The 13592-nt window shown below is 43.0% G+C and overlaps 1 protein-coding gene across 1 annotated transcript in view; it reads left to right on the top strand.

The window, feature by feature from the left end:
• NUP93 (nucleoporin 93) overlaps positions 1 to 13592 on the top strand; it is a 104112-nt gene that overhangs the window by 13058 nt on the left and 77462 nt on the right. Inside the window, exon 2 of the mRNA XM_060650746.2 lies at positions 6060 to 6252. Coding sequence (XP_060506729.1) covers positions 6074 to 6252 — 179 coding nt within the window. The 5' untranslated portion in view covers positions 6060 to 6073. The remainder of the gene's footprint in view (positions 1 to 6059; positions 6253 to 13592) is intronic.

Consider the following 13592-nt stretch of genomic DNA (forward strand, 5'->3'; position numbering starts at 1 on the left):
TTCAGATTGCCTGCGCACCAGCTGGCTGTTACAGTTTAACTCACTTCTGGCACCGTGTACCTGGAGATAGCGGCAGATCCCACCAGTTAAGGGTCCAGTCCCACAGAACCGTGCCCACCCCCCACCCCCCTCTTTCGGAAGCCAGTCGCGAAGCCAGGTTGCTACATGTGCTTCTGACCTACCGGCTCTAGATCTGGGGTTCCCGCAACCCTCTCCTCAGGTTCGACTAATTTGCCAGAGGGGCTCACAGAGCTCAGAGAAACATTTACTTACGTGTTTACGAGTTTGTCATAAAGGATACGGATGGACACCCTGATAGATACTTAGGGTGGGGTCTGGAAGGGCCCCCGAGCACAGGAGCTTCTGTCCCTATGGAACTGGCAGGCACCACCCTCCAAGCATGTGGTCACCAACCCAGAAGCTCGGCAGATCTCATCGTTCAAGAGTTGTTGTAGAGTGGCCGGGGCTGAGAGTTCCAGCCCTCTAATCGTTTGGTCTTTCTGGTGACTGACCCCATCCCAAGGCTGTCCAAGATGCCCCATCCCCAAGTCACCTCATTAACATAAGCTCAAGTGTGTTCAGGTGGAGCTCCTTGTGAGTTGCAAAAGACTCCCCATCTCAGGATATTCCAAGGGTTTTAGGAGCTTTGTGCCAGGAACTGAGACAAAGACCAAATAAATTTTTTATTATACTACACTACTCTTTTCTGGCTTGATTAAATATTTAACATGGTTATATTGCGATTGTAAAAATCACCATATTTTTCATAATTAAGACACATCTTAGTAGCAAATAAACTGAAATTATTTGATGCATTTTTGCTCTGCCTTTTTATTTAGTTCATCTCATCCTGTAAGCAATTTGGGGATTTTTTTTTTCTCTCTTGCTAAAGGATGTGTATGTGTCCAGAAGGGGGCAGTTTTTGGGCAGCGAGCGACAGGTGAGTGCTGACTAATTTGAGGAGATGGAAGTCCACTCAGCCCTTGATTTCACCTGTAGGGAAGAGCTGTCTATAAAGCTGTGGGCTCTAATTTTTTCCTCTGCTTAATTTTCTCAGCATCCTCTAGGTGTGGTGAAGAGATCTGGATTACAGGGACTTTGCACTAAGAGCATTCTTCTAATATAGTGGGGTGCCCTACTGTGGCCTCTGAAAAACCTTGGGTTTTGTCTTTCATTTTGGGAGTAACTTTTTTATTGAAGTATGATACACAGTCTGAAAAGTACACGAATCATGAGTCCAGCTCAGTGAATTTTCTCAAAGTGAACACACTGTTAAGCAGCACTCAGCTTAAAAAAACCAGAAAATTAGCCCCTCAGAAGCCTCCCTTCTGTCATTCCCCCCCGCCCCCCCCCCCCCCCCCCCCCGCCCCAAGAGTAACCAGTCTTGCTTTCTAATAGCAGTGATAAGGTAGCCTTTCATTTTAAAGCTTTTGGTTGCCAGTGTCTGAGGAGGTCTGTGGAGGCTCAGGAAGACTTCTGCTATGTAGCATGGGAGAGGTTTGATGCTCAGGGCCCTGGTATCCTGTGATGCTTTCTGAAGCACCTGTCAGTGTTTCCAAAGTCCTCTCCTGATCAGGCTCAGTCGTTGCTGACAGAGGAGCCCTGGTGTTGCGGCTTTGTCCTTGCTGGCCGTTGCCCATCCAGCCCCAATTTTGCTGCCTTGACTGTTCGACGTTCCACTTCCGTGGGTCCTCTGTGTGGCATTTTCCTGTCTCCCTCCTCCATACCTTGCCAAGGATACAACTGGCATCCAGTCTCTGCATGTGTCTTGGCCAGATTTTCCAACATAAAGCTTAGACTTTGCCCCTTCCTACCCCCAGTTCTCTCTTGGACAAGGTTAGTAAGGTTATTTGCTTGATCATCGTTCAGTATCTTGAGTCAAAATGGATATTTGGTTGGTTTAACCCACTTATTTTATGGCTAACTTGATATTTACTTTGTGGAAGAGATAAAGTTTTTCTTATATTTATGATATTAATTGTAAATTAAAAAATTTTAATGAAATGGGATGGGATGATGACTACATCGCAGTATAGATTTGGAAGCCCTCATAACGTTTTTATCAATTAATATCCACTGGTTGAGTTATAATGCAGGATAGATCCAGTTTTTCCCAAATATGGCATTAAATATATAGGTCTTTTCTCTCAGACAGACGTGGAACAAGCTTATTTTCAACTCTGAAGTTGAATAATGATATTTTTTCTATATATTTATTCGTCTGGTTTGGAATTCTGTTCACCTGAAAACTGAGCTGTTTCTTCTAAAATTCCACTGGTTTTTGTCTGGGTATTTAGAGGGAAAGTACCAGTCTGGACCAAGTGTGATCTGAATTCCTGGCATTTATACTGTCACTGCCTTATGCTGTGCAGCCTCAGAAATGTTAAGTATCAGTTGGTAGTCGGAAGGGAATGTTTTTGCTCTGGTCTTTGCTTGCCAGTGGGTGCTGATTTGGCAGGAGAGTGCAGGAAGCCTTCAAGAAGAACAGACTCTCCACAAATGGAAGAATAAAACTATTCATTCCACAAATGAGCACCTACTGTGTGCCAGGTGCTGTTCTAGAAGCTCGAGATCCATTAGAGAACAAAACACACAGAATCCCTGTCCTTGTGCAGCTTACGTTCTAGCAGGGGTGACAGTCAGATGGGGGTGTGCTAGGGACAGTTGCAGCTTGCGCTCCTAAATATTTTGTTCCAGGTTGGCATCAAAGGCCAGGTGACAGTTGAGCTGAAACAGAGAGACAGGGAGTCAGTCAGGAGTGAATCTGGGAGAGAAGCATTCTAGATAGAGGAAACAAGGGGTAGAAAGGCTCTAGGGCAGGAATGTGCTTGACCCGTTGGGGGAGTAGCACAGGGGCCCCAGGGGGACTGGAGCCCAGGAAAGGAAAGGGGGTCAGGGCTGGAGATAAGTCTGGAAGGTAAGAGGAAAGGAGGCTGCTTCTGTAGGGCTTCACTTTGTACAAAAGGTTTAAGCAAAGGAAGGATGTGGCCTGACTTTGAAAGGATCAACTAGACTGGAGGAGGCAAGGGCTGAAGCAGGGAGGCCAGGGAAGAGGTGATAGTGACTTGAATGGGTGCAGGTGGTGGGATGAGGTAGATTCTGGGTGCATTTTGTGGGTAGACTTGAAAGGCTTTGTTGGCCTGGAGGAGTCATGGAGGCCTTCAAAGATTTTGGCCCAAGCAGCTGAGTAGTGGTGGCTCCACACAGAGAAGGCTAAGGAGCACGTTTTGTTGACAAGAGATTAGAGCTCAGCTTTAGACATATTAAGTTTAAGATGGTGTTTTTAGAGATTCAGCTTTTAGTTTATCGTGGTCAAATAATTCTATTAACTTTTAAAAGTCTTATTTTGGGGGCCATATTAAAGTAAAATGTGACTTTTATTTTGCATTTATTATTTACACTCATATCCATCATTCCACGTCTTTGTAGGGGCACGTCATTTGAGAAGTTGAGCGTTTCCTTTGCCTGAATTTGTCCGACGTGGATGCAAAATGTTAGATGTATTTTTCCCGTTTTTTTCCTTTTTTATTCGTTTCTTTAAAAATATTTATTCATTTTCTGAGAGAGAGAGAGAGAGAGAGAGAGAGAGAGAGCGAACACAAGCAGAGGAGGGAGAGAGAGAAAGAGAGGCAGACACAGAATCTGAAGCAGGCTCCAGGCTCTGGGCTGTCAGTATAGAGCCTGACTGCAAGATCATGACCTGAGCTGAAATAGGACACTTAACCAGCTGAGCCACCCAGGTACCCCTTTTCCTTCTGTTTTAAACTTAGAAAAGTTTGTTTCATTCAGTTCTTTATTAAAGGAGCTACAAGATTTTCCTTATGAAAGAAAAAAAGTATTTCCTACTCCTTGGCTCTGTTAGACGAATTATTTTTATCTTAGAGTAAAAAGGGGTGGGGGGAATTGGCGGCATATTACTTTTCTTTTCCCTTTCTGGTGAGCGACCATGTTTCTGCTAGTTAGTAGAATGTCATTGGCCCTGTTGGTTTCTGAGGAAAAACATTTCTCTATCAGACAGGAGCCGTTGTTTAAAAATACTCGTTTCAGGGGCACCTGGGTGGCTCAGTCGATTAAGTGCCTGACTCTTGATTTCAGCTCAGGTCATGATCTCAACGATTCGTGAAATTGAGCCCCAGCATAGGCTCTGTGCTGACAGTGCGGAGCCTGCTTGGGATTCTCTCTCCCTCTGTCTGCCCCTCTCTCTCTCTCTCAAAATAAATAAATATATATTTAAAAAAAAACACTCTTGTTTCTTTCTTCTGTCCCCGAGAACAGAAGAAAGTTCTGCCATCCCCTTGTTCTGCCATCCCCATTTTCCCACAGGTAGAGATGGCCAATTACAGCCTCACTTCATTGGTTCAAAACAAAACAATGGTTATCTAGAAACTTTAGGAAAAAGAGTTAGCATGTATATGACTTTTTGCCTAAAGATTAAAGAATACCGAAGTGTTTTTATGTTTACCCCAACTGAGCCATATTATTTGTTTTTACCTTGTGCCTTTGCCTATAAATTTAGTATCCTTGAATGTCCATTTAAGAAAGAAATCCTCATTTTCCTCCTGTGGATTTATGGTGATAACCATGCCTTTTTAACATTAGCCTGTGCTTCATAGCTTAGATATAATTATATATTACGTTACCGTTGTAACTACCATTCTAGACTAGTGGCATTTCAAAGGTGCAGTGAAAGCCATGGGTTTAAAACAAAGAAGAAAAGTATGATCAACAAGGGCTACTGTTTAAAGATTGAAAAAAAAATTTTTTTTAACGTTTATTCATTTTTGAGAGACAGAGACAGAGCATGAGTGGGGGAGGAGCAGAGAGAGAGGGAGACACAGAATCTGAAGCAGGCTGTAGGCTCCGAGCTATCAGTGCAGAGCCCATGTGGGGCTCAAACTCACGGACTGCGAGACCATGACCTGAGCTGAAGTTGGATGCCCAACCGACTGAGCCCCCCCAGGCGCCCCTAAAGATATTTTCTAATAAATAATTTTGTCAGTCCTTTAGCAGTGTAAGTTTTTTTTTAATGATAGTGATACTGTTTATGTTCTGTTGATACAAATAGTGGTAGGAGTTAAAAACATGCTCTTGTTCAAGAATCTTACGCAAGGGATGTACAGTATGTATAAGATTCATAAAGGTGTAATATCCATTAAATAGTAACGCTGTTCATAGGACTTTTTCTCTGTCAACTGCTGGACAAACAGGTGGTCTTGTTAATAATATTTGTGATCTCGAAGCCAGCTGCTATTTATATTAACACAATTATTAGTAACAGTGGCATTTCTAAAAGTAGTAGGTACTGTAACAATGGAGTCTAATATCCTGAATATCATCTATCACCAGCAGACATGGATCTCTGCTCTCAGTAACCTCGTAAGTGAAAGAATGTGTGAATGGACTCTTGAACATGAATTTTAAGACTGTCTTTTAGGTTAGTGGAGGAACAGGTGTGTGAGAATGACACGGGATTAGTCAGGAGACCTGTGTTCCTGTGTTCGTCCAGCCACACTGCAGCTGAGAGTGCTCGGGGCACCGAACTGAGCTCTGTGTGGACTGGCCTTGCTTCTCCTGTCTACTCAGGAGCCTCGTAGAGTTGCTGAGAACCATATGATATAAGGGCCTCATAAATTGCCCTGCCGTCTGTGGATGGTGGGGTTTTTCTAAGACAGGTGGAGGAATAGGAGGTGCCAGGGTGATTGTTCTTTAGCCTTCCCAGCGGGGGCCACCGTGGTTCCATTTCCTTGTTGGCTTTGAGTCTGTGGAAGGAGGCAGGAATTCTGTTCTGTAGCTCGGTATCTTTGCATTTGTTCTCGTGGCAGAAATCAATCTTGGGGCTGTCAATATGCACAGAAATGATCTATTTCTTCACAGTCTGACTCATTTTCTCTGTCAGGCCTGTTCTTGGGCTCTGTTCAGGAACAAATCCTGCTTGTTGATGAGCTGTCTCCTTGTCTGTTTACAAAAAGTCCTCGTGTTCCGTTTAGCTTGTAACAGACTCAGGCAGCATTCGAAGCTTGTCTTTCCCTTGATTTAGGTCTCTTTCCTCCCCCATCTAGGATCTGCATCTCCAATGGATACTGAGGGGTTTGGTGAGCTCCTTCAGCAAGCTGAACAGCTTGCCGCGGAGACTGAGGGCATCTCAGAGCTTCCCCATGTGGAACGGAACCTCCAGGAGATCCAGCAGGCGGGCGAGCGCCTGCGTTCCCGCACCCTCACACGCACGTCCCAGGAGACAGCAGATGTCAAGGCGTGAGTACTGGTGGGGAGGCAGCACAGCTACTGGGTGGCTCAGGGGCAGGATCCGATTCTTTCCTTCCTTGAATTAGGATGCAGTCTGTAAATGACAGACACAAGCCAGATTCTTGGGAATTCAAGAGGTTTTGTAAACAAGTCAGCAGCCTTGTTCTGTCTCCCTGCTCCAGGTTTTCCAGCCTGTCTGCCTGACCAAGCCATGGTCCCGTATCACAGGCAGAGATGATTAGGATGGGAAAAGGTGAAGAGTTTTATCACACAGAAACTCGTTACAGTAGTTCCTGATTGGGTTTGCTGACCACGGGGTCATATTTATGACCGGCTCCCGTAGCTGTATTAGTAAATGCCGTTACACAGATAAGTGTTCCCTTCAAAGCCAGGGAGCACTCCGAGATGAGCAGACTTTTTAAGAGCACTCGGAAGAAATTGATGGGCTGTCAGTGACAAAAAGCCATTCAAGTGAGGGGTGATTCTTTCTGGTCATTGTTGGCAACCCCAACAGCTGCTTCTGCAAGGCCTTGCACGTGCAGTGCCTGCCAGTTGCCCATAGAACAGGAAAGTAGGTGGGCCCAAGAGAGTGCAGCTGAAGAAAAGTGCTGACTGGCTGTCCAGCCAGTGGCTCCTGCTGCCACACGGCATCCGCCAGGCTGTTGATTGCACAGTGGGGGTTGGGGCACCACTAGCCAGTCCTGGGCCACTTCTGGCGCTACAGCCATGAATTACATGTGGTTCTTGCCCTCAAGGAGCTTGTAATTTTGGGAGACAGGAAAAACAAAACAAAACAAAACTTTGCTGCTTTCCATGAGAACTGTGATTTACTGATTACTTGTGTCAGAAATTTTACTTAATCCTCTCAACGAATATTAGGGCTCTTGTCCCCTCATTACAGTTGAGCAGCTAGGGCTCAGAGAGGGCAGGTAACTGTCAGTTCACAGACCTGGTGAGTGTTGAGCCAGGATTCAAATCCAGTAAGGCTGACTCCAGAGCCTTGATGGAAGGGCCATGGGGGGATGGAGGGGTGCTATTACTTGTGACCTTGCTGGGTCTGGAAAATCACTGAGATTCTGTGTGGGCGATGTGGGAAATCGTTAATCGTCTGTTCAGTCTTCATTGTTTGAACTTGAGAAAGACCCAAGTACCGATGTTTCCATGAGGATGTTATTTTGGGTTTGTAACAAATGTCACAAGAGTGAGTATAAGTGCTACATTCTTCTCCCAACTAATCTTGAAAGCTGAGTGCTTTGGCTGCTCCGCTGAGTTAGTAAGGACTTTGTGGAGATTCTGTAGGTCTCCCCAGAATTTTTATTTAAAATGCTGGTTAGTTTTGATTCCACTGGTTTTGGTAAAGGCAAGTCAGAAGAACTCTGGCAGGAATATTTTACCATCCAGCCAGGTGCTCTTCTGCATTGTTTGCCAACACCCCCGCCAGCCTTGAGACAGATCTGCTTACTTGCCCTCCTTGCAGGCTCCTTACTGTTGCTGCCGATCGCCTGCCGTTACCCTCAGTCTTGAGCACGCAGGCTCTGTGCTTGTGTGCAGGGATGCTGCGGGAGCGAAAAGACCGTGATGCCAGCTGAGTTGCTATAGTTATAATTTAATTGCATCAGCTTTACAGCCTATTAAGAGCAAAAAGGGAAAATGTTTTCTTGGTAACAATTATCAGTCATGCTCTCTTTCTTGTAAATTTCCATTCTTCCTCATCTCTTTCTACCTTAAATTCATTATTTTAGGGAGGAGGAAGTTGGAACATTGAAAGAATGGGTATAGGGTGGGGCAGGTGCTTAAAAAGAAACCAAAGGGCTGATGACTGTATTTTTCCACCTTGATAGGCAGACATAAAGTGTGATATGAATATTTTAGTACAGGGTGAAGGCAGAGAAGAGAACTGAGTAGGAAACATTTTCTTACATGAAATAAATTTTGAAAGAAAATGTGTCTTTAAGATTTTAGTTAAGATTAAATTGTAGATTTAAGATTGAATTGTTCTGTGCTGAATTCATTTGTTTAAATATACTTTGTTGGATTTTTCATTTCAGGGAACAGATTTGAAAGCTCTTTTGCATGTGTGTTTGATATTTTTAAATTGTTAAATTTCTTCACACATAAAGAATATGCATAACATACATAAAGGTGTGAATCAGGGGTTGTCAGCCTGTGACCCATGAGCCAGATCCAGCCCGCTGCCTGTTAGAGTCTTATTGGAACATGGCCACACTTATTTATGTATTGTCTGTGCTGCTTTTGTGCTACAATAGCAGAGTTGAGTGGTTATGACAGAGACCGTATGGCCTGCAGAGCCTGAAATATTTACTGTCTGCCTTTTACAGGATAAGTTTGCTGACTCCTCGTGTAAATAATAATAAAATGAATTGCACGTTGCACAGTGAAGACACAGATATCGTCAGTATCTGTGAAGCCCTCCCTGGGTACCCATTTTCAATCTCATCCCCCCTCCTTTCCCATCAGAGATGCCTCACTGGATTTTTCCAGTCAGATTCAGAAGCCAAACAACTTAGAGTTGTACAAAGAGAAAGCCAGCAGTCACTCTCTGTCCTTAACTTTATCCCCAGAGTAACCAGGGTTATTAATTTGCTTATTCTTTCACACTTCTCTCCATGTTCATGCAAAGCATAGATGCACATTTATGTGCCCACAGTTTCTCAGTAAATTATAAATTTACTTGAGGTAATACCACTAAGCAACCTTTTTGAGCACTTGCTCTTTGTCAGGCATTGTGCCAACCACTTTACATGCGTTATATAATTTCTTCTTAAAATAGCCCTGTGAAATAAGTGTTTATTATCTCTGTTTTATAATTGAGAAACGTCAGATAGCAAGGGCCAAGCCAGAATTCAAATGCAGCTTGGTCAGTACGAATCTCTCCCATTCCTGTGGCACTTCTCAGTTCCCAAAGAATTGTCATAGGCGTTCTCCTGGCTGATGGTCACGAGCCTGAGAGGTGAGAGAGGCAGAGATTTGTTTTGACATTTGACAGGAAGAAAATGAAGCTTGGAAAACTGATGTGTCTAAGATTTTCAGGCAGTAGTGACAGGTAAAACTTGAACCCAGGCCTCCTGACTTTGTTTCTATTCCCCGTGTGCTCCTAGAACACCTTTTGCCCTCCTCTTCTGGGACTAGAGTGTTTGACTCCAGCCTCTGTGGTTCTTTGCTCAGGAGAAGCTGCCTGGTTTGCGGAAATTGGGGCAGGTAGAAGACAGGGAGCCTTTGGATTTTCTAACCTTACAAGCTAGAAGTTTCTGGTACAGCCTTTATTTGTAAAGCCACCTGTTACCCTAGATTCCCTGCTCCTTTCCTCAGTTTTCAGTCTGACTCCCTTTCCCCGTCAAGGCTTCTGCCTGTGACTGGACAGTTCCTGTGGGTGCTACCCCCCCCCCCCCCCCCCCCAGATGGGACCTTTCTCTTTGGACTATTCTAATAGCTAGGTTTTCCATGTCAAGGCTGTCAACCCTTGTACACCTTAAAACTGCCTAGGCATTGGGCACATTCCCACATACCACGGGTGGAGATATGGCACTTGTGGGACAGAATTTGGCAGTCCCTCTTCCAGGGTCCCTCTTCCAGCAGTCCCCCTTCCAGGGTCCATCCCAAAGATACACTGACAAAACTGTGAAAGACGTGTGCCCAGCAATATTCATTGTGGCATTATTTGTGATAGCAAAAATTGGAAATGACTGAAGCATCCGTCCATAGGGAGCTGGTTGGATAGATGTGGTATGTCTTTGTAATGGAGTACTTTTCAGTAGTACAGAAGGATGAGAATGTACACTACTATGGAATGACTCCAGGAGATATTGTCAAGTAAAATAGAAAATCAGGTGGAGAAATATGTACAGTACTCTTCCTTATTTAAGAAAGCAGGTAAAAGACACCCAGTGTTCATGAATTGGAAGACTTAATATTATTAAGATGTTAATACTTTCAAAATTGATCTGCAGATTCAGTGCAGTCCTTATCAGAATCCCAGCTGGCTTTTTTTGCAGAAATTGACAAGTTGATCCTGTAATCCATGTGGAAATACAAGAGACCTAGAGTGGCCAGATTTTTAAAAGGCAGAAGAAAGTTGGAAGGCTTATAGTTTCAATTTTGTAACTTCAGACAAAACTACCGTAATCGACGCCATGTGGTACTGGCATTAAGGACAGACAGTTGAATAGAATTATGAATCCAGAAATAAACCCATGTGTCTATGATCAGCTGATTTTCAACAAGAGTGCCAAGAGCATCTAGTGTTTTTGTCAACAAATAATGTTGGAACAACTGAATATCTATATATAAAAGAATGAAGTTGGACACCTTAACTCTAAATGGAATACAGACCTAAATGTAAAGAGCTAAAGCTTTAAAACTCTTAGAGGGAAACATAGGTCTAAATCTTTCTGACCCTAGGTTAGGCAGAACCTTGTTAGGTAGGAAACCAAAAGCACAAGCGACAGATTAAAAAATAGGTAAATTGAACTTCATCAAAATTAAAAAATTTTGTACTTCAAAGGACACAAGAAAGAAAACCCACAGAATGGGAGAAAATATTTGCAAATTATTTATCTGACAAGGGACTTGTATCCAGAATATTGTTAAAAACTTACAACACAATAAAAACACAACCCAATTTAAACATGAACAGAAGATCTGAATAGCTGTATCTCCAGAGACGATGTACAGTCAACAAGCAAATGAAGATATGTTCAACATCACCAGCCATCAGGGAAACGCGAATCAAAACCACAACATACTGGGGCGCCTGGGTGGCTCCGTCGGTTAAGCGTCTGACTTCAGCTCAGGTCATGTTCTCGCGGTTTGTGAGTTCAAGCCCCACGTTGGGCTCTGTGCTGACAGCTTGGAGCCTGGAGCCTGCTTCGGATTCTGTGTCTCCCTCTCTCTCTGCTCTTCCCCCGCTCATGCTCTCTCTCCTTGAAAAATAAATAAACATTAAAAAAAAAAAACAACACAACATACCACTTCACACACACATTAGGATGGCTATCATTCAAAGACAGACCATAGTACGTGTTGAGCATGTGGAAAAAGTTGAAACTGCCCTATACTGTTGGTGGGATGATTAGTGGCCCAGTAGAGGTGGTGAGGTATTGACTCTGGACTCATTAGTTCACGTTTGAAATTTGCGCTCATGGTCTCTTAGAATTTGCTAACCTTGGGAGGGGCCGTCCTTCCGATGTCAGCAAGGCCCCAGTTGTGAAAGCATCAGATACAGAAAATAAAAAGGCACGATTAATACAAAAAGTAAACAAACAAAAGGTTACTTACTGGAAAGGGAGGGACTAAAGTAGAGAAAACAGGGACTTTTTTTTTTTTTTTAAATAAATTTGACTTGGGAATTGTGTAAATATTTTACATTATTATAAGACAAAATTAAATTTCAAAAAAGGAGTTCCTAAAAAAGGAAAGTAAATGCTTAATCCAGTTGGTGACATAACCACACATAAAGGAACAGTTCCAAGTGATATCATAATCTGTCTTCAGTCATCATGTCGGAGGTGTTGTTACTGCTGTTTTGGGACTGTTGTGTGTATAGTATAGGATAAAGCAAATAAGTAGGTAGGGTGGTGATGTTGAGAACTGGAACTTTTAGTGTGGGAGATGCAGATAGAAAATCTGTGAAGTTAACCCCAAACTTTGTGTTTTAAATTTTAAATTGGAAGCATCAGTATAAACTCATGATGTAATCTATCTTAAGAAAATTGAAACAGAAGTAAAAACTTCATGTCTAGCTCTGCTTATGGAAAAGGCCTAGAAAGAGTGTAGCAGTGAGCAGGCCTAGTGCCTCAATAGTGCCTCTGAAATCTATTTTTTGTTTGTTTGTTTATTTGTTTATTTTGAGAGAAACCAAGCATGAGCAGGGGAGGGCCAGAGAGACAGGAGAAGGAGAATGCCAAGCAGGCTCCACACGGTCAGTGTGCAGAGCCCGACTTGGTGCTCAAGCCCATGAAACTGTGAGATTATGATGTGAGCTGAAATCAAGAGTCGGACGGATGCTTAACTGACTGAGCCACTCAGGTGCCCGTAAAATCCATTTTTTAATAAAAGCAGCTGGGGCTCTTTGGAGAGTTAGCTGACTCCAGGTCTGGGGCAGGTCTGTGTAAGATGAACATGAGACACCTCGTCATATCAAACAGAGGGAAGTTATGAAGGGCTACTTGAGTCGTGTCAAAAGAACTCAGGAACCATCTTCAGAAGGTCTCTACCGGCTGAAGAGACAATTTGAGCATCATAAGGGTAGTAACTACAATGGATTGAAACACATTAATAAGTGTTTAATATATCCCAGTTCATATATCTATGAATGTTTAAATTTATGAGTTCATAATGACATTAAAACGAAACTCATCAGTCACTTTGAGGGTGCTGGAGAACGATCTCCTAATTCAGAGTAACCATAGTGGATGAAGAGAGTTTCTCTGAAAGGAAATATTCTAGCTGATGAAAATAGAATACCACCATTTTGCAACCCCTTGGGAATTAATGACTCTCAGCAGTGATCACCACTATCTGCCTACATTCCAAAAGAAATAACCAGACATTGCAGACTTCTTGGTCAAAATCTCAAGTAATCTAAGCAAAAAATAATGCCACCCAAATCCAATCAGACCTTTAGAGCTTATTTTCAATTTAAAGGAAACACAGAGGCTGGAGGAACATGTTAAACGGCATGTGGGGTTGCAGTCAGTAAAACCTGTTACGGGAGAAACTACGCCCTTGCTACTTGTAGTGTAGTCCCATAGGTAAACAGGATTGCGAGCTTTTTAGAAATGGAGAATCTCACGCCCCATCCCGGACCTACCAAGTCAGAGTCTACGTTTTAATGTGCTTTGCAGGTGATTCACATGTACAGTTCAAGTCTGAGTTGTACTGCTCTACAGGGCAAATAATCCAGAGTCTCCAATAAAGAAATTGTAAGGAAAAAAAATGAGATGGGGGAGCAACCCATAGATTAAAAAGGATTTAGGAGGCATATCGTCATTCACAAACAGAGACCCTTATTTGTATCCCATTCCAAAAAAGCCACAAATTTTTAAATTGTGAAATAATTGGGGGAGTATTTTAGATCTACTTCAGAATAATCTGGGTGGTGGAAAGAGGAAGGTAGGTAGGGATTCACATGAAACGGAGTAGGCTATGACATGTTAATTGTTGAAGCTGGATAATAGGTACAAGGAAGTTTACTATTTTAATTTTGTATTTAAAATTGTTTTTCTATAGGTTAAAAAAAATTTTTAACATTTATTTATTTTTGAGAGACAGAAAGTACGAGTAGTGGAGGGGAAGAGAGAGAGGGAGACTCAGAATCTGAAGCAGGCTTC

Source organism: Panthera onca, chromosome E2, assembly GCF_046562875.1.
Source record: "Panthera onca isolate mPanOnc1 chromosome E2, mPanOnc1 haplotype 2, whole genome shotgun sequence".
NCBI lineage: Eukaryota > Metazoa > Chordata > Mammalia > Carnivora > Felidae > Panthera > Panthera onca.